Source organism: Kogia breviceps, chromosome 19 (assembly GCF_026419965.1).
Source record: "Kogia breviceps isolate mKogBre1 chromosome 19, mKogBre1 haplotype 1, whole genome shotgun sequence".
Classification (NCBI taxonomy): domain Eukaryota; kingdom Metazoa; phylum Chordata; class Mammalia; order Artiodactyla; family Physeteridae; genus Kogia; species Kogia breviceps.
Window position 1 is genome coordinate 17,124,451 of NC_081328.1, and position 18,887 is coordinate 17,143,337.

The 18,887-nt window shown below is 50.4% G+C and overlaps 1 protein-coding gene and 1 long non-coding RNA gene across 5 annotated transcripts in view; one reads left to right on the forward strand and one right to left on the reverse strand.

The window, feature by feature from the left end:
• Window positions 1–3,288: 3,288 nt before the first annotated feature.
• Window positions 3,289–12,271, reverse strand: LOC136793159 (uncharacterized). Its single transcript, XR_010838045.1, has 3 exons — window positions 12,099–12,271; window positions 11,334–11,557; window positions 3,289–3,519 (listed from the first exon to the last, which is right to left on the reverse strand). It is a non-coding gene; the product is annotated as an uncharacterized lncRNA (long non-coding RNA).
• A 5,499-nt stretch (window positions 12,272–17,770) lies between these two features.
• RHBDL3 (rhomboid like 3) overlaps window positions 17,771–18,887 on the forward strand; it is a 41,483-nt gene continuing 40,366 nt past the window's right edge. For 2 of the 4 annotated variants that reach the window (XM_059047890.2, XM_067021277.1), the window contains exon 1: window positions 17,774–18,010. In XM_059047890.2, the coding sequence (XP_058903873.1) occupies window positions 17,900–18,010 (111 nt within the window). In that variant the 5' untranslated portion in view covers window positions 17,774–17,899. Of the gene's footprint in view, window positions 18,011–18,887 lie in introns of all 4 variants that reach the window. The other 2 variants (XM_067021276.1, XM_067021275.1) reach the window with 2 other exon arrangements.

An 18,887-nucleotide genomic window follows, 5' to 3' on the forward strand; every position in this document is an offset into this window, starting at 1 on the left:
GAGGTCGTGTTCCATTTGGACCTTGAACAATTCATATATAAAAAGTATTTAGTTAGTTTCACTCGGGATGAAGGAGTTCAAGTTCCTGTTTGCCTCCTACTTCTGGGGCTGGAGATCAGCAATCACCTCTTTGAAGGAATTTCCTTCAGTGTGGTATGTAAAAAACATTTTTGACACACATTTCTATTAAAAAATGTCAAGGTAGGGCTTCCCTGGTGGCGCAGTGGTTGAGAATCCACCTGCTAATGCAGGGGACACGGGATCCCACATGCCGCGGAGCGGCAGGGCCCGTGAGCCATGGCCCCTGAGCCTGTGCGTCCGGAGCCTGTGCTCCGCAACAGGAGAGGCCACAGCAGTGAGAGGCCCGCATACTGCAAAAAAAAAAAAAAAAAAGAAAAGAAAAAAGTCAAGGTAGCTGCTGAGTTTGAAAAATATACTGTATAATAATGCACTTGAGGGACTTCCCTGGGGGGATCCAGTGGGTAAGACTCCACGCTCCCAGTGCAGGGGGCCCGGGTTCGACCCCTGGTCGGGGAACTAGATCCTGCATGCATGCCGCAACTAAGAGTCTGCGTGCTGCAACTAAGAGCCTGCATGCCGCAGATAAAGCTCCCACATGCCTCAACGAAAATCCCACATGCCGAAACTAAGACCCAGAGCAGCCAAAATAAAAACTATATAAATAAATAAATATTTTTTTAAAATAATGCACTTGAAACAAAATAGGTGTTCATCTCAAGCAACAGGAAAGCTTTGGTCACCTGTTAGGTGTCAGTGGCAGCTGAAACATGTACCAGGTTATAAGCCAGGTGCAGATGTAGCATCTTACATTGCAATCAGGATTCTGCCACACTTTAGGATTCATGTTTTGGAAGTGAGAGTTACTGTTTGTCAGAAATGATCTTCAAAGCCCAAATGAAGAAGCTCTGCCTGCCCAGCAGTCAGTGAGAAAGAATTGAGAGGCATGTCACCTGCCAGGGAGAGCCCTCCTCATGTGGCCAGGACTATGGAGCTCCCAAAGCCAAGGAGTCTAGGAGTTGGGCAAGGAAGCCTGCTTTAGGGTGTCTCCTGGCTGGCTTCTTTGTGCCAGTGGAGCCATCTGTCTTTAGAGCTCCCTGCTGCACTCTCTCTGCTCAGCTTATATTTATGCTAAACCAAAATTTTCAACTGATTTTTACTTTGTGAAACAAATTCTGCAGCAGAAAACGTGTGGTTCTGGAAGGTGTGAGAAACAGGGACAGCTGTATGTGTTGCTTCACTGGGTGCTCGTTTAGAGAAGGAAGACACTGTCCTCTGGTTGTTTACCCAGCCCAATATGGTTTCTGGTCTTTATGCTGCATTCTGGTAGGGATTAACTTCTACCTGCTACCTCCAAGCAACAGTTCAAGTGCTGCTTATGTTGTATTTTAACTAAAGATCTCAAGAAAAAAATGGAGGGAATTCCTTGGCGGTCCAGTGGTTAGGACTCCGTACTTTCACTGCTGAGGGCCCGGGTTCAATCCCTGGGTGGGGAAACTAAGATCCCTCAAACTGTGCAGCGTGGCCAAAGACAAACAAACAAACAACAACAACAACAAAAAGGAAAATCTAGATTTGATACTCTAAGCACACCTAGGCCTGGGGGAATTGACAGATAAGCATTTAGGTGAGCAGACAGTCCATTATCATCCCACCTCACCTTAGGTCAGTTCACATGTGTAGGGGTGTGTGGTGGGGTGGTATCCATTTCTTTCCTCTTTGTGTGATATTTAAAAGGTGCTTACATTAAGGGGGCACCCAATCTGCATGTATCTTTACCCACTCATCGATATGAATTCTTAAATTCCCCGCTAGCAAGTTGCATTCCCATTCATCTTGTCAGTAGGATGGCTCTATTAGGGTGCCTCTTCTCAAAAAATAGAAACAACAAAAAAGGCAACAAATCCTCCTGAGAAGGGGGTGTGGGGTTATAGCAGACAAGGGTAAAATGCCTGTCACAAAAGATAACCTGTTTTGCTCATCAATAAGTCATCTGTCCTTTGACTTCTCAAGGTCCTGAAGAAACAGGAGCTCAGTTGGCTGTGAGCTAGTTGGGACCCCTACATGTGCTTCAAGCAGTGGGTAGTTTGGGATAGAGGGCAAGGTAGCGGTCCCTTTTTGGTTAAGAAATAACTCCTGAGCCCTTGTAGAGGGCAGTACAGCATAGGAAATTCTGGATTGCAAGATGAGAGTGTCTGTGCACCAGCAGGCTTCTGCCTTCAGGGTCCAGTCTGAGACCCTGGGGATGGAGGGATCCTCAAAGCACTTTGACCTCTTGCCAGGACAGAAACAGAAAAGTGGCTAGAAGTGTCAGGAATTGGTAGGTCTCGTTTTCCTCCCCCACTCTCTGCCTCCCACGTAAAGCCCCAGAAGGAAAGAGCAGCTTAGCCCCGCTACCAGCAATACTGAACAGTCACCCCCACCCACCTCCAGATCACCCACCTCTAGCCTGTATGGGAACCCTGACCCTTGGGGGAAAAAATGCTGACCTACGAACTCCCCCCATTCTCCTTGAATGCACCCAGAGCAGAGTTTGACTGAACTCATCAATCCTTTCTTTGGAACCTGTTCTTCCAGCTTCATCTTCCGTCCCTTGTTTCCTTTATTTCTAGAATTCTGAGAGCTGTACTGTTCATTGTTTCTACCCGTCATTGTTAAGGGAGAGATATGGAAACATTCCCATGGTAACAGTTTCATCTCAAAATATCTGAATGCTATTAGCTGCTTTCCCACTCCAGGGAAAAGACTAGATTCTTTTTTTTCCTTCTTCATCTTCAGAGAACAGTTGACAGTTACTCTCTACACTGCAGGGAGGCCTGCCCAGGTCAGGGGTAGAGACCGGAAAGCCCAGAAAGTCAGACTTGTTTCTTAGCTAACTTAACTTTCTGAACAAAGTAGAACCATTTAAAAAAGTCAAATTATATGGCTCTCACACTGATCCAGAGAATTGCTGGTGGAAGCACTGATGAAAATACCTACTTCCCTGGGGGAAATCATCAGCTGAGAACACATGAGAGGGGCCAGCACAGACATGGTTCAAAACCCCACACGCCGCACTGTTTTACTGCAGAACAATGTGGTTTGAGCAAATTCAGATGTATGTGCTGATTGTCGTTGGAGACGCAGCGAGAGGCAGTGAGACAAGAGAGGGTTACGCTTTATATTCACGGCAGGCTTAATGGTTGACAAAGGATTCTCAGGTTGGAATAGGATGATGCAAGAGACAGGACACATTTGTTTTAAACATGTATATTTGTTATCACTGTTTTGATGGGTCAGAAACTTAGGACCCAACTTTAGTTGGGTCGTTCTGGTTCAGAGTCTGTAATTAGGTCGCCGTCGTCTGAAGGCTTGACTAGGGCTTGAGGATCCCTTTCCAAGATGGCTCGCTCATACGGCTATTGGCAGGAGGCCTCAGTTCCTCACCACATGGGCCTCTTCCCGTAAGGCTACTTGAGTGACATGGCAGCTCGCTTCACCACAGTGCAAGTGAGTGAAGAGCTAGAGAACAAGGAGAAGCTGCATTTTCTTTCATGACCTAGTCTCAGAGGACACACATTGCTTCTGCCATATTCTGTCTATCAGAAGTCACTAAGTCCAGCCCACACTTAAGGGGAAGGGAATCAAGCTCTACTTCTTGAAGGTAAGACTATCAAAGACTTGTGAACATAATTTAAAACCATCACATCATAGTAGTTATGCAAAAGAAGGAGGCAGTGCTATATGTACTGATATGAGGCAATCTCCAAGATATATTCAGTGAAAACAGCAAGATGCAGAACAGTAAGTTTGGATACCATTTGTAGTTTAAAAAAGCAATGAGGAATACATATGCAAATATACACACATATGGTCTCAAATACATAGATTATCTCTTAGAGGATATGCAATAAACTAGCCTTGAGGTGGGAGAGAGATTTGCTTCTGTACCTTTTGAATTTTATTTGTGCAGCTATTACTCTTCAATAATAAAATAAAATTTAAAAATAGATTAAAATAACAGAAATAAATAACATCATTGCAAGAATTCAGAGTAAAAGAATGACCAGTTTGGGTGGAATGAATTTTAAACAGCTACCAGGGTAGATGATTTCTGGGAATTAGTTTGCTTGCTTGCTTGCTAATTTTCTTGAAGCTGGTTTGCTTTCTTTCTCTTTTTTTTTTTTTTTTTTTGCGGTACACGGGCCTCTCACTGTTGTGGCCTCTCCCTTTGCGGAGCACAGGCTCCGGACGCGCAGGCTCAGCGGCCATGGCTCACGGGCCCAGCCACTCCGCGGCATGTGGGATCCTCCCAGACCGGGGCACGAACCCGTGTCCCCTGCATCGGCAGGCGGACTCTCAACCGCTTTGCCACCAGGGAAGCCCTAGTTTGCTTTCTTTGAAGGCATGTTTTGAGACAGGAGGCTGTAAGCAAGAAGTTCAAAGAAAATAGACTGAGCTCTCTGAAGGAAGGCACTTGGAAGAGAACTTCCATGGTAACTCATTTTTAACATGTTGAGTAACTGCCAGACCGTTTTCCAAAGTGGCTGCGACATTTTTACATTCCCATCATCCTTTCCTGATGTTACACTTGTTATTGTCCATCTTTTTATTATAGCCATCCTAGTAAGTGTGAAGTGATATGTCATTGTGCTTTTGATTTGCATTCTCTAACAACTAGTGATGTTGAGCATATTTTCATGTGCTTATTGGTCATTAGTATGTCCTCTTTAGAGAAATGTCTCTGAGTCCTTTGCCTATTTAAAAATTGAGTTATTTATCTTTTTATTGTCAGATTGTAAAAGTTTGTTATTTTCTCTCATTCTGTGAGTTGTCTTTTCGTTTTCTTGATAGTGACCTTTGAAACACATAAGTTTTCATTTTAAAGAAGTCCAATTTATTTATTTATTGCGTTGTGTGTGCTTTTGGTAACATATCGAAGAAACTGTTGCCTAACCCAAGGTGACTGAAATTTATATCCATGTTTTCTTCTAAGAGTTTTAGCTGTTACATTTAGACCTTTGGTCCATTTTGAGTTAATTTTGTGTATTATGTGAGCTAGTGAGCCAACTACTGTCTCTTGCATGTGGATATTCAGTTGTCCCAGCACCATTTGTTGAAAAAACTATTCTTTTCCTATTGAATAGTCTTCTCTAGGTCCATGCATATTGCTGCAAATGGTAATATGTCATTCTTTTCTATGGATGAGTAATATTCCATTGTATGTGTGTGTGTGCGTGTATGTATATACATATACATATATATGCATATATATATATATACATATATATGTATATATATATATATATATACATACACGCACGCACACACACACACACACACACACACACACACACCCCACATCTTCTTAAGCCAGTCATCTGTTGATGGGCACTTAGGCTACTTCTGTGTCTTGGTTCTTGTAAATAGTGCTGCTGTGAACATTGAGGTGCCTGTATCTTTTTGAATTAGAGTTTTCATCTTTTCTGGATATGTGCCCAGGGGTGGGATTGCTAGATCATATAGTAGCTCTCCTAGCCTGAATTCTTGCTTTGTTTTTCTTTATAGCTCTTACCACCATTTTATATACTGTACTTTTCATATAATTAATTTTGTTAGTTGTTAGTCTCCCCAACACTGTAAGCTCTGTGAGGGCAGAATTTTTGTCTGTTTTATTCACTGCTTTACTCTCAGCTCCAGCACAGTGCCTGGCACATAGCAAACACTCAGATACATGTTTAGTGAATGCATAAAGAGAGCCTCCTGGGGGTGGCTGGAAGAGTGTAATAAAAAGGAGGAAAAATCAGCACATTTTATAGAGCTGTTTCCAAAGTCCTTTTCACATATCACTTGATTCTCAAAACCAAGAGGTATGGTATCATCATCCCCATTAAAAATATAGCAGAACTGTGGCTAAAGGAATTTGGGTAACAAGTCACAGACCCAGTTAAGTAGCAGGACTGGGACTTGAACAAATGCCGTCTGTCAGAAGCCTTGATTGAGGTTAGTACCCAGTTAGCAAAGGCCTTATGGGACAGACCTTAAGCTCCTTTCAGCTTTGATTTTGAGTATGACCATTTCCCAAAAGAAGGAGCAGAGCTTCTGACATGCACTTCCTACAAGCAGCACATTTCTGAGTTACAGCATCCTAAGAAAACTCCAGCATGACAGAGTGAGCACACCACCTGCAGATGCCCAGGAGAGCCTGGGACTTATTTTTAGCCAGAATAGGAAAAAAACCGAATATCTTCTAGGAGAGTTGGCAACTGGCGGGCTGCTGATACAGCTGTGTTTATGTAAGCCAGCGGTAGAGGACAGTATGAGGGTTAGAAAGGAGGCAGAAGGTGCTGAATCCACCTCTACAGTTGCTGATGCTCTGATGCCCAGTGCCTTTTTGGGGGGGAAGTTAGGGGTCAAGAGTTATCACTGAGGAGAGAGGGTTGTGCAGATAATTTGGAGATTGTAGAGAGCATGGGAGCAATGGTCCCCCCGGCCCACATGCGGTCCCTTAGAAGATGTGTCCACTGGTTCTTGGCCTCTTCCCACCCTATTATTCAGGAGTAAGTAAAAGAACAGAAGCTCATTCAAATGGTACAGCTGTAAAGCACGGCAGCTCATCTGATTCTGAGCGTGTTTCTGATGTTCCAGGTGAAAGCAATCCCTAACACCCCATCCTACAGAAGTTGTCGAACAGTGCGCTCCTGTTTCCTCATAGATGGAGAGAATAAAGCTTTAAAGGAGTCTTCTACGGGCTCTCCTGAGGGTAATCACGGTGGAAACTTTTTCTAGTAGGGATTTTTTTTACATTTAATTATGAAAATGTTCAAATAAAAACAGAAATAAAGCCAACAGCGTAATGAACCCTCATGTACCCATCAGCCACCTTCAACAATTATCAGCGTGGCCAGTCTTATTTCATCTGTTCCCCCACCCACTCTGAAATGATCTTGAACAAATCCCAGACAGCACATCATTTCATCAGAAAATATTTCAGTGTGTACCTCTCAAATATAGGGAATCTTTAAACAAAATAACCACAGCACCATGTTCACACTTAAAAGAAACAAACAATTTCTTAAGATCAAAATACAGAGTTCAGATTTCCCCAATTGTCTAAAGTTTTTGTGGGTTTTTTTCCCATTTTGTTTAAATCAGGATCCAAAAAAAGATTCATCTCTTTCCCTCTTTCTTTGCAATTTATTGCTGAAGAAAGGAGGTTATTTGTCCTGTAGAGTTTTCCACAGTCTGAATTTTTCTGACCGCATCCCCGTGGTGGTTTTCAACATATTCCTCTGTAAATTTATTTGTTAACTACCAATTTGTTTCCTGTAAATTGGCAGTTAAATCTAGAGACTGGATCAGACTCAGGTTCAGTTCTATGGCAAGAATATTTCACAGGTGGTGCTGTGTACTTCCCTCAGAGGCAGCGAATGACTGGTTTCTTTTTGTGATGTTGGCAGTCTAGAATCATTGCCTAGACCCCATTCACTGACTAATGCCTAGTCATTTTAAGGAACAAGTGTGTCTGCAATGTCTGTCTCTGAGTAATACAATCAGAAAGGCATTTCCTGGAAAATCTGTTGTCCGTTTCTTTGGTATTTCCCAGTCATGAAGACAGCCCTGGAAGTCCTGGAGGCTGCACCCTGGGGCTGATCTGGACCCCTTTAGGGAACCACCAGCCCTGGGCTTTTTATGTCTCGGTTGGGTCTCGGGGTGCTCTGGCTATTTTTCCCCACTAGAGGACACTCTGGCTCCAGGACTTCATGTGGTTCCCCACCAGTCTTGCAACTCCCATGCCTTTCAGAAGGCCAAGGCTTTGGTGTGCATTTATTAGGCACCAACTGTGTGCCTCCTGTGTCAAGGTGAGAAGAGGTCAAACACAGTCTTGTGGCATTGTTTCCTGAGCTAGTTTCTTTGTATTCTCTTTTAAAAATAAACGCAGGCTTCCCTGGTGGCTTAGTGGTTGAGAGTCCGCCTACTGATGCAGGGGACGCAGGTTTGTGCCCCGGTCCAGGAGGGCCCCACATGCCGCGGAGCGGCTGGGCCCGTGAGCCATGGCCTCTGAGCCTGCGCGTCCGGAGCTAGAGGCCCGCATACTGAAAAAAAAAAAAAAAAAACCCTAGGTACTTCTCCATCTGTTGGAAATCGCTTTAGACCTCCACAAGGTGGCTGCCTCCTGCTGTAAACTGCAAATTTGGTGCCTTGGTGTTGGTTTGGGGAAAAAAACAAGAACAAAAGCTGCAATATATGGGCTTTTTGGAATGTGAATGTATCCAAGAAAGATGCCAAAGTATCTCTGAAATAATGTATTCATTTATTCAGCACCATGTATTGAGTATCCAGGGGGACAAGGGAGGGGCACTGGTGCTGACTGAGAGGTACCGTGTGTCAGCACTGTCTCATCCTTTTTACCCACACTATGGCAAGCTGTGTCTTATTAGCCTCGTTCATATCCACGGAAACTGAGGCCCATTGAGCCTAAGTGAACTACCCTGCTGGAGGCAAACAGAGATCTGTATGAATAAAGATATGTGGTTTCCACTAAGCCCCCTAGATACCACACTGACAGGCATTGTTCTAAGAGGTAGAGAAAGGGAGGTGATTCCAAAGGCGCCCTGTCATTGTGGAGGTCATGATCTAGCACGGAAGTTACAGCGAATGGACAGTTACAGGTTCCCCGATAAGTGGTCATCCTCCTGACATACAGACTCCGCTGCTCTGCTGCTGTCCTTATGCAGGGGGAGGCCACTGAACACAAGTAAAAGGGCAACGCCGGGCTCTGCGGTAGGGATACCTTTGTGTTGACTGCCCACTCACCCTCCCCCCATCTGCCCTGCAGCCAAGGCTTTCAGGAGCATCTGTGGGATTCAGGCTATGACCAATCCACCTGGAGTATGTAGCAAAGCCAAGACTGACATAGCACATACCACTCACAATCTAGTTTCACAGAGGAAGACAGAGGCAGACACGTGTGATGGCAGGGGAAGACAGTGAGCTCCTGAAGATTCTGTGCTCATGTAGCAAATAATTTCAAACCCACTCCCAGCCTAGTCCCCATTACCTCACAGTTCAGCCCTGGCAGCACAGGTGCCCAAGCTGTATGATTGACTAAATGCCGACAGTTACCTTAAGGAGGGAGAATGACAGCTGGCAGTTAGGAGAATGGACTGAGTGGCTTAAGCTGGGAAAGAAGATACAGGTGGCAGGTGTCTAAAGAAACAGAGCTAGGAGTACTTGGAGAGGCCCAATCCCCATCACCACCTCAACCTCGCAATCAGAGCTCTTCCAGACAAGCCCTAGGATAATGAATGAGCCATCAGCCAGTGCCTTTGCTCTCCAATGGAAGGACCCCACCCGCTGCAGACCATCCCTCTGCAGATACAATCGTGCTCCAGGAACCATCTGGCAAATGCGCCTGTTCCTTCAGCGGTTCTGGTATTTCCCTGACTTGCAGCCCTTTTCTCTTGGATATAAATGGTTGCGGCAAGCCAAGCCAGCAGAATGCTTACTGGTGCTTCACAGGCTTTCCCCGAGCCTGGTTAACCCCATGACTCACAGCCTGTGAGGCTGTTCACCGATAATGATGTCTTGGATGCGTGCGTTTCTCCTCTCTGCTGTTCTTGTGTATATGGGAGTATGCAGAGCAGGCATACAAGCTGCAGACTGGAGCCGCAGCAGCCAGATTGAGAGGCCAGTGGGGAAAAGCACATTTCTGTTGCAGGACGTCCTTCACGGAGAAGGGACAGGTTAACTCCATCTCTCTGCAGAGGACTTGGACAGCTCCCCGAGGAGCCACAACAGGCCGCCACAGCCGTAGGACAGATCACGTGCTCTGGCCGCACGTGGGAGGCTGCCCAGCAAACCCAGACCGCTCATGCCAGCCAGCCGCTGGCCCCCATTTTGCACAGAGCCACGTTTCTGCTCTGACCCAGCCTGATGGTGTACAAGGCTGGAGAACTGTGGGTCACCTTGGAGCCCCTGGAGCCAGCCCCCTATTTCCAGCCTGCTTTACGGATTCTAATTCAGAGAACTGATAAAGGCAGGAGATGGAAGCGGAGGCTTATTAGTCTCTCATCTCCTTGGTGATACGCTTTATGGACAGGGAGGCCAAGCCGAGCCATCAACCATAAAGCCCCTTCACCCTCATCCAGGGAGTACTGGATTGTTCCAAAGGGGTGGGAGAGGGAGCAGTCAATGCAAAGACTCCCAGAATGTCTCCATCACCCTAACAACAAGCGGGCAGTTTCTATGCAGATTCACACCTTCCTGCCTTAGTACATGCAGTTCCCTCTGTCTTGAACGCATCAAGCCTCATCCACCTGGCCAACTCCTACTTGGTCTTTTAAGATTCAGCTCTGGCATCATTTACTTGGACCCTCTTTTCTGCCGCCACATGCTTTGTATATATCTCTACTCAGTACCCATCACACTGTACCTGCAGTTGTTTTTTTTTTTATTCTAGCATTTAAGCATGTCTTCTCCACCTGTCTTAGACCTCAATGAGGGTCTAATTCATCTCTGTGTCTGGAGCCTCAGGCTGTCAAGATGTTTATCAGCAGTGTTTGGGGAGGGGAAATCAGAGATCACGGAATTTCAAGGTGGATTCTACTGAAATCTCCTAGTCTCACCCACATGTTTCACAAAAGACAAAACTGAGGTTAGGAAGCTGTGCCTTCCCCAGGGTCACATGGCTAAATAGTGGCAGAGCTTGGACAAGAACCCAGGTCAGCTGACTCCTGCGCCTGCTCGCAAGTGCTGAGGAATCACATCCTGATCTGTATTTGCCCTGGCCAGCCTGGGTGGGAGGGATGATCGAAAATGGACAGGCTTCTGAGCAAACATCAGGAGAGCAAAGGATTGGAGTGAGAACAATTGAACTGCAGAGCTGGAAGAGGTGTCCCAAGTCATCTAATCTGACCTCTGCATTTATAGATGAGAAAATGGAGGCCCACGGGGTTGAGCTGCTTTGCCCAAGGTCGTACAGCAAGCTGGTGGCAGAACTAGGACGAGAATGCAAGCTTCCTAATTCCCAGGAGATTTGAGAGCTCACCTCCCACCCCCACCCCAGAAAGAGGATGACCAAGCCCCCGTGACCAGCTGCTATCCGAGGCGTGGGTCCCTGGAGCCTTGGACTCTTCGGGGCTTTTCTCTCCCTCTCCTGGTGGCACAGCACTTAAGTAGGGTGCGTTCTGCATAAATAATAAAGAATGCTTCCCTTCCGGTGAGGAAGGCCGCGTCTGGGCAGGCAGTGTGACAGATGGTATTTACAATGCGTACTGAGAAGCTCTCACACAGCCTCACTTGGGCTGAGTGGCTGAGAGATGGAGGAAACATACCTGAGTGCCCACTGTCTCACTCCTCTGCCTGGTGTTCCTGCTGTTGATGCTGTTGCCACCACTGCCGCAGTTCTCTCCTGTCTCCCTTGGGCCGGTTGCCCCACATCAGCCTGGATCTGGAGCTCCAGGGTGTTTGCTGCTGCTGCTGCTGCTGCTGCTGCGAACTCATCATCAGAAAGCCCGACTGTGGGGCTTCCCTGGTTGTGCAGTGGTTGAGAATCCACCTGCCAGTGCAGGGGACACGGGTTCGAGCCCTGGTCCGGGAAGATCCCACATGCCGCGGAGCAACTAAGCCCGTGCGCCGCAACGACTGAGCCTGCGTTCTAGAGCGCATGAGCCACAGCTACTGAGCCCACGTGCTACAGCTACTGAGCCTGCGCTCTAGAGCCCGTGTTCCACACCAAGAGAAGCCACCGCAATGGGAAGTCCAAGCACCGCAACGAAGAGTAGCCCCCGCTCACTGCAACTACAGAAAGCCCGCACACAGCAACAAAGACCCAATGCAGCCAAAAATAAATAAATAAAATAAATAAATTTTTGTAAAAAAGAAAGCAAGCAAGCCCGCCTAGGGACCCCAAGGCATTCTTCCCCATAGCGCCTCACCAGAGGAGGTGCTGGGTTAATGGACACTCTTCCCCGAAGGAGGCCAAGGAAGTCCTCTGAGGCCAAACACTGGGCAGAGTTCCCAGGAATTCTGACATTTGGGAGGCCTTCCCCAGGCCTGGAGAAGTATGAATAGGACAAGTCCGTTTACTGAGTACATACTTGGTGTGAATCTTCTAGGTGCCAGGAGTCGTTCTAGGAGTCAGAGATTCGGCTGTAAGCAGACAGAACCAAGTCCTTGTCCTCGTGAAGTGGCCCCCTCAAGCAGGAGGTTCACCATGGGCTTTGTGACAAGTTGCCTCCAGACTCTCTCTGTCCCTTTCACTCTGCACAGACTCATGTCTGGCTCTGTGCAGTGGGGAGTGACAGCAAAGCAGTCCCCCCTCCTGGGGGCACTGCACATGTAGCTTAACAGAAACAAAGCAGAAAAACAATCCAATGGCTTTGCTCCACAGCCAGAGACACCCCCCACTGTTCTGACTCCTACTAGCCTGCAGCTGGACAAGCCCCCCCGGGTGCCCTGACTTAACCCCACCCGCTTGCCTTGGGAGAAGGTCACTGCGGTCAGTGGTCGGTGCTTTGGTCTTTCGCTCTTAAAATAAGAAATTTGGTGAGAGGAATGGAGAATCGAACCTCCTCTGGGCCTGAGGATCTTACTGTCCCCATTAGTACCTGTTCTGCTACCTCAAAAAGGCCAGCTTTTTGAGGATGGGATGAAATGACAAATGTGTAAGTGCTTTGAAATAAAGGCAGCAGGGATACAACTGTATTTTTATTATGCAGAAAAATCTTTTCTCTATAACATAAAACTTGTTTCTTGTTGAGGGCTGAGAGTAATTAGACTCCGTGTCAGATCAAGAGATATGCTCTGTTTTTCATTAAACAGACATTTGTTCAGCTCCTGCAGTGTGCAATGTTGTGTATTGTGATGGGTGCAAAATTGAATAAGCCATAATCTCTGCTTCAAGGAATATATATTTTCATACAAGGAAGACAAAACTTAGATAATTTAATGCAAGGTCAAAAGAAAAAAGTGATCCAGAGGAAGCAGTGGTCCATTTGGGCTTGGAGGGTTGAGGAAAGGCTTCTGGAGGAGAGAGCATTCATCAGAGAGGCACACGATTGAATATGAACGTGCTGTTTGCTAAGGACACAGCGCCTGCCTATGGCATAACCAAAGGTCACACAGACTGTTGGAGGCCCAAAGAGAATCCAGAAATGGGACCCTGGGGACAGCCTAGCCCCAAGGAGATGGCAGAGATGGAAGAGGAGACCCAGCAAAGCAGCTGAGAGTTTCCCTGAATGTGGGGCTGGCTAAATCTTGGAACCAGGAACGTTTCCTCTGTGCTTTTCTGAGCTTCACTTTTGGGTGCCCACGCCTCTCTCTGAAAGGGCTTGGTGTCTGTGGACCTAGATGTCTTTCAGTAATGATTTAAGTTCCTTGGAAAATTGGCCCTGGCGTGAGAGCGGAAGAGACGAAAGGAGAGGGGAAAAAAAAAAAAAGTCCGTTTAGCAGTCATGTTCCGTTTGATCTCCTCGACAGCGGGCAATAATGGAAGAATGCTGGAGCTGGGGATGGAGGGTGGTTGGATTCCAAGTGGCGGTCTCCTCCCTGAGCTGCGCCCGCTGTTCGGACTTGCAGACTTCAAACATGACTGGGGGATTCCTGGAAGACAAAAGAATTCAGGGCCGGGGCTTGGATCTCAGTCAAAAATAACTCATGTCTTCATCTCAGGCAGCTCGGGGCTGTTTGCAGGTTTCTCAAAAGATGGAGCTCCACGCGGGCAGGGGGGGGCTGTGAGGGTCAGTTTAGGTTTGCTTCAGGGAGAGAAAGGACCTTGAATGGTGTGGGCTGTTGGGTGGGAAACTGTTGTTGAAGCCGAGAGGTTCTGGAGAGAAAGTCACCCCCCTTTACCCCGCTTCTCGGCGCTGCCATTTGCTTTGAGCGGTAATTACAGCCCTTAATGTTTCTTCCCTGGCTTCTCATTAGCTCACGGTGTCCACACACAAACTCCCGAGTCCCCTCACCACCCGCCTTTCCTCTCGCGGTGGTTCCTCCTGGCTTTCCTGGTTCCCCATGGCAGCCCCATTGTTCCAGCCCCTCCCCCACCCCAGGTCGGAACATCGGGGCCTTAAAGAAATCCCCCTCCCTGTCTTGGTGGGTGCATCTTAGACACTCAGCCCCCAGACAGCTCTTCCTCACTTATCCCACTGGGCTGTAATTAGAGGATTATCTAATTTTCTCCCAGGAGGCCAGGGCCCGGGTCTTATTCCCTTTGTCTTCTCAGCACCTTGGCCAGGGTCTGGCAAAGAATGGACACTTGCAATGTGTTAGTTGAATTGCTCTCCTGGGCTCCTGCCAACTTAATCTTCCTAAAATGCTGCTCCAGTTAGAAGCCACCACTGCTTCTCCATCGCCCATTAAGCAAGGTCCAGCCTCCTCAGACTGGTACTCAGAGACTTTTGTGACAGTTTCTCACCCACCTGGCCATGCCCACTTTGTGCTCACCCACTAAGTTGTTCCCAAGACAGTCAGTGGCTTTCCTGTCTCTGTGCCTTTACTGCAGTGGCTCCTTCCACAGAGAAACCCTTCCACACAAAGCTGCCCCCGCTTTCAAGGTTCATCTCAATAGCACGCTCCTGCCCCTCTGAGCTTAGTTTGATCCTTCAGGGTTTGAACTGCTCTCTCCCAAGCTCTTATCCTGTTCTGCATTGACTTAGTGTCTGGATAGGAACTTCAAGAGAGGTCATGAATGTAGAGCTCTTACAAAATGAAGAGCGGTGTGTAAATACCCATCAGCCCTCGCTTGCTGTCATCTCCAGGTAGACCTGGGGTTCCCTAGGGCAGAGCCCGTGAACATCTCTGAGCGCCTGGCCATGCACCGTTCAGTGAAAGTGAGTGGTCACCGTGCCCTTTCTCTCCTCTGTCCCCAGCAGGGCTCAGAATGTGCTGGTCCTCAGGTGGTCTCAGAGTGGGACAAAAGCTATCAGAGAGCCTGGCCACTCCCACCCCTCAGAGGTTCCGGGCCTCGGGACCCAGGCTCCACGTCCCACTGCCTGCTGGGGAGTGGGTTATTCCCAGTTGCACATTCCCCTGGGGCTGAGGGGTGCGATGAGCGGGCTGGTGAGGCTGAGGCAACACTGAGGGCAAAAGGTGAGTGTGGCCTCAGGTCCACAGGGGATGCTGGATATCACAGCTCGTCTCCAAGTCCAGATGGCCATGCTCCTTCCAGCAGGGGCCAGGGAGAGGGAAGCCATGTCCCGAAGGGAGGATTCTGCCTAGAGGTCAGGAATTCTTCCCTAGGAGACTTTTGGGAACAGTCTGCCAAGGTGGGGTGAAACGTTCCTAGGACAGAAGGAAGAACAAGATACCCTTCTGGATACTTCCCAGAGCCTCGCTGCTGCCCTCAAGACTCTTGGATGGCACCTCCCATTCTCATCTCCCTATGCTCAGGCCAGCCTTCTGGAGGGGATCTTTTTTTTTTTAGTTCCCTGACCAGGGTTCTAACCCGGTCTCTTGGCAGTGAAAGCTTGGAGTCCTAACCACTGGACCGCCAGGGAAGTCCCTGGAGGGATCTTTTTAAATATTACTTTCCTGCTCACAATCCTTCAGTGGATCCCCATTGCCCTCAGGGTAAAGTCCAAGCCTCTTTTTCAGGAAACTCACAGCCCTTCAGACCCTCCACTCCAGGCTGGGTTCTTTACATTGAGCACCTTGCTCTCATTTCTAGCCTTGCCAAATTGTTTGTAGCTCCTCTCCCAAACCATACTGCTTCCCAAGCCCAGCCTCGGCCCATGCTGTGCCCTCTTCCTGGAATGTCCCACTTTGCCTGGTTCTGGGGCATATCCTTTGGGAAGCCCTCTTGGACCCACAGGAACCCCCCTCCTTTGGGTTTCTGTACCCCCTGGACTTCCCTGGCTGTCACCCCCAATTAAACAGTTTCTGAAGGTCACTGTCTGGATGCTATCCACCTCTCCCTTCCCAAAGTTCTGTCACTGGCACTTAGTAGGAGCTCAAGAAGTGTTCAGGGAACTGAACTGAGCCTGCTGAGGTCCCTTCCACCGGAGGAGATGAAAGAGTTGGATAGGTTGATAAGAGCTGTTCCTGGGCTGGAGAAAAGGCAGAATCCAAAGGGCAGCTGGGGTCAGAACACTGCCCAGGGCTGCTGGGCATCTCACAGAGACCAAGCCCTCTCTGAGCTCTTCTCTTCCCCCCTCCCCTGGAACTGCCCACTTCCTGGCCCACTTCTCCAGCCACAAAGATCTAAGTGTAACACATCCAGCACCCGGGTGGCAGTGACACTGACCTCAGGGCCCCCAGCCACCCCTTGTCCTTCTGGGCTTCTTTGCACCACGAAGTGTGTCGGCCTCTCTTCTGTCCCCTGAAGGCTGTTTTCAAAATCACACCCTATGCAGTTTTATTTACAAGGAAATCTTGGCAGGATCTTGACTTAGTAGAGTAGGGTTGGGGGGAGGGTGGTGAGAAACAAAAATAGTTGGAATGATCACACTTTCTGAAACCGAGATGAAAATTGGTGTCTGTAGCAAACTCACCTAATTAGAACGGAGTTAATTTCCTTCTCTGTGTTTAGGGGGAGCAGTCATTGTCAAGTGAGATGGTCACAGGTTGGATCCTGGGGCTGGGGCTATGTGTTTGCTTTACAAAGATGAGAGCATTAACTGCAACTTTCACTACTGGAGAAGAGCATCAGTTTCTGAGAGGGAGGGGGAGGAGCAAAGGCCAGTGGGTGAGTGGGTGGAGGTAAGAGGAGTGGAAGGAGGTATGGGCTGGGGACTGACTGTGGGACATCAGCAGAAGTGAATCCCTGAGCCCCCTGGGAGAGCCAGGCACCTGTCCCAGCCGGCCACTGGCACCATTTACAGGCACGGCCACTGCTTAAGGGAGACAGTCTCTCCTGGGAGGTCTTTCCTGCAAGGAAACGGCACCAATTGTTTTCTTTGCCTATTCCTCTGCTCTAACTTGATTCCTACTTGCTGTAGTTGCTTTACCTCCCCTCTCCCAGTTGGGGCACTTCCCTGGTCTTACCTTTGTCAACCTGGTCCAATGAAGCCAGGGCACTGTCACATAGCTCTGGAGTGTGGGGAGAGAAAGATTTAGGGTCTGGAACTCCCCTGACTTCTCCCATCCCTAAACTACTGAGCCTGCCTGGACCTCCCAGGATCTGAGACCGAAGTGAAGAGAGATGGAAGGGTGGTCAGGGCATCCTGTCTTCCCAGCCTCCGGCCCCCAGTTCACTCCCAGTTAACTCCAACATTGCCAACTTAGTGAAAACCTCGCCCCTGCCACCGTCACGCGTCTGCTGTCTCCAAGTCATCTTTAACCCGGTGGGTCCCGGCAAGTAGACGCTGCACCTCCACCCCCGACCCAGTCCTGAGAGACAGACCTGAACCCGGGGTGGAGGCAGGTGGGGATGGGGCCATCCCCGCCCGGGACCGTGCAGCCACTTCCCCGCCAAGCCCGCCGCAGCCCTCCTCCTCCCTGGGCCGCTGCGCTCTGACCGATTTGGCCCGGGTGGTGGCGCCCGGGGTGTGGGGGGTAGGGGGCGGCGGTCCCGGGAGCAGCCCCGCCCCCGCCTGCGCACCGCCCCCGAAGAGTCCGCGGGGAGGAGGAGACTCGGGTGCGGAGCGGGGAGCGGGAAGGCAGCGCGGGGAGCTGGGAGGCCGGGGCCGGCCCAAGGGCGCCCTCGCCTCGGAGCCGGGGGTAGGGGCCGGGGCGGAGGCGGAGGCCGGCAGGGCCGCGGGAGCCGAGAAGTTTGCGGCGGAGGGCCGGGCGTCCCGGGGTCGCAAGAAGGAGGCGCGGGGGCTGGGACCATGGGGGCGGGCGCGGAGGCGGCGCGGCGCGCGCTGAGAGCTCCGAGCGGCGGGGCCGCTGCGGCGCAAAGTTAGCCTGGCGCCCCGGGACGAGCCCCGCAGCCGCGTCCGGCCCCGGACGCCGCCTCGGCATGGGCGAGCACCCCAGCCCGGGCCCCGCAGTGGCCGCCTGCGCCGAGGCGGAGCGCATCGAGGAGCTGGAACCCGAGGCCGAGGAGCGGCCGCCGGCGGCGCCGGAGGACGTGAGTGCCCTCTCCCCCGCCCGGGCAAACTTTCTGGGGGGCTCCAGGGGGAGAGCTGCCCCCGGCTCGCCCCCCGCGGGGCAACTGGGAGGTTTCCGGGTGACGCGGGAGAGCCCCGGATTGGCCGGGTCCCCACGGGCGAGAGAGGGCGGAGGGACCGGGCTCCCTGAAACGCGCGCGCCACCCCCCGCTTGGGCTCCCCGGGCTTCCCTTCGGAACGCAGCGCCGCCGCCGTGCTGGGGACCCGTCGGCCGCCGGAGCCCCCTCCTCGCGGCTGGTGCAGTGCCTGGGACACGGCGTTTTCCCGCAGAGGCGGCCGCGTCACAGCAGTGGCTCCCCTCCCCTCCCACTCGCGACCTGCGGGCTCTCCGAGTCCGGGGAAGGAGCGGGCCCCGCAGAGTCCCCGGAACCCGGCGGCGCAGACCGGTCTGGCGACCCCCTTCTCCGCTCCCGGATTAGCTCCCGCCCGGCACCTGCCCTGTCGCGACAATGATTGAAATTCAAGCTGGCCCCTGTCCCTGAGCCCGGCCGGAGGAGGGAGAGAAGGAGTGCTGGGAGCGCTTTTGCTCCCAGAGGGGGCTTAGGAGCCCCAGACCGCGTCGGTGCCAGCGACGGTCCCCTGGGCGAGGATAGGGAGGGGCTGCCCTAGAGGGCTTCCCTACCATCTGCTGCCTGTGTCTCCCTCCCTCCGGTCCTGGGAGCCGTGGGCAGAGCCGGCACTGGGGAGTCCTGGGAACTGGAGTTTCTTAAGCTTCTCCCTCCCGAGGTTAACCTGCTAACAGAGGTGAAAACTTGGGCAGACGTCCTGCCCGTTCCCTCTCAGGGTGGGGACAGGGAAGTGAAGCCAGGCCCTCAACCTACCAGACCTCAGCCAGAA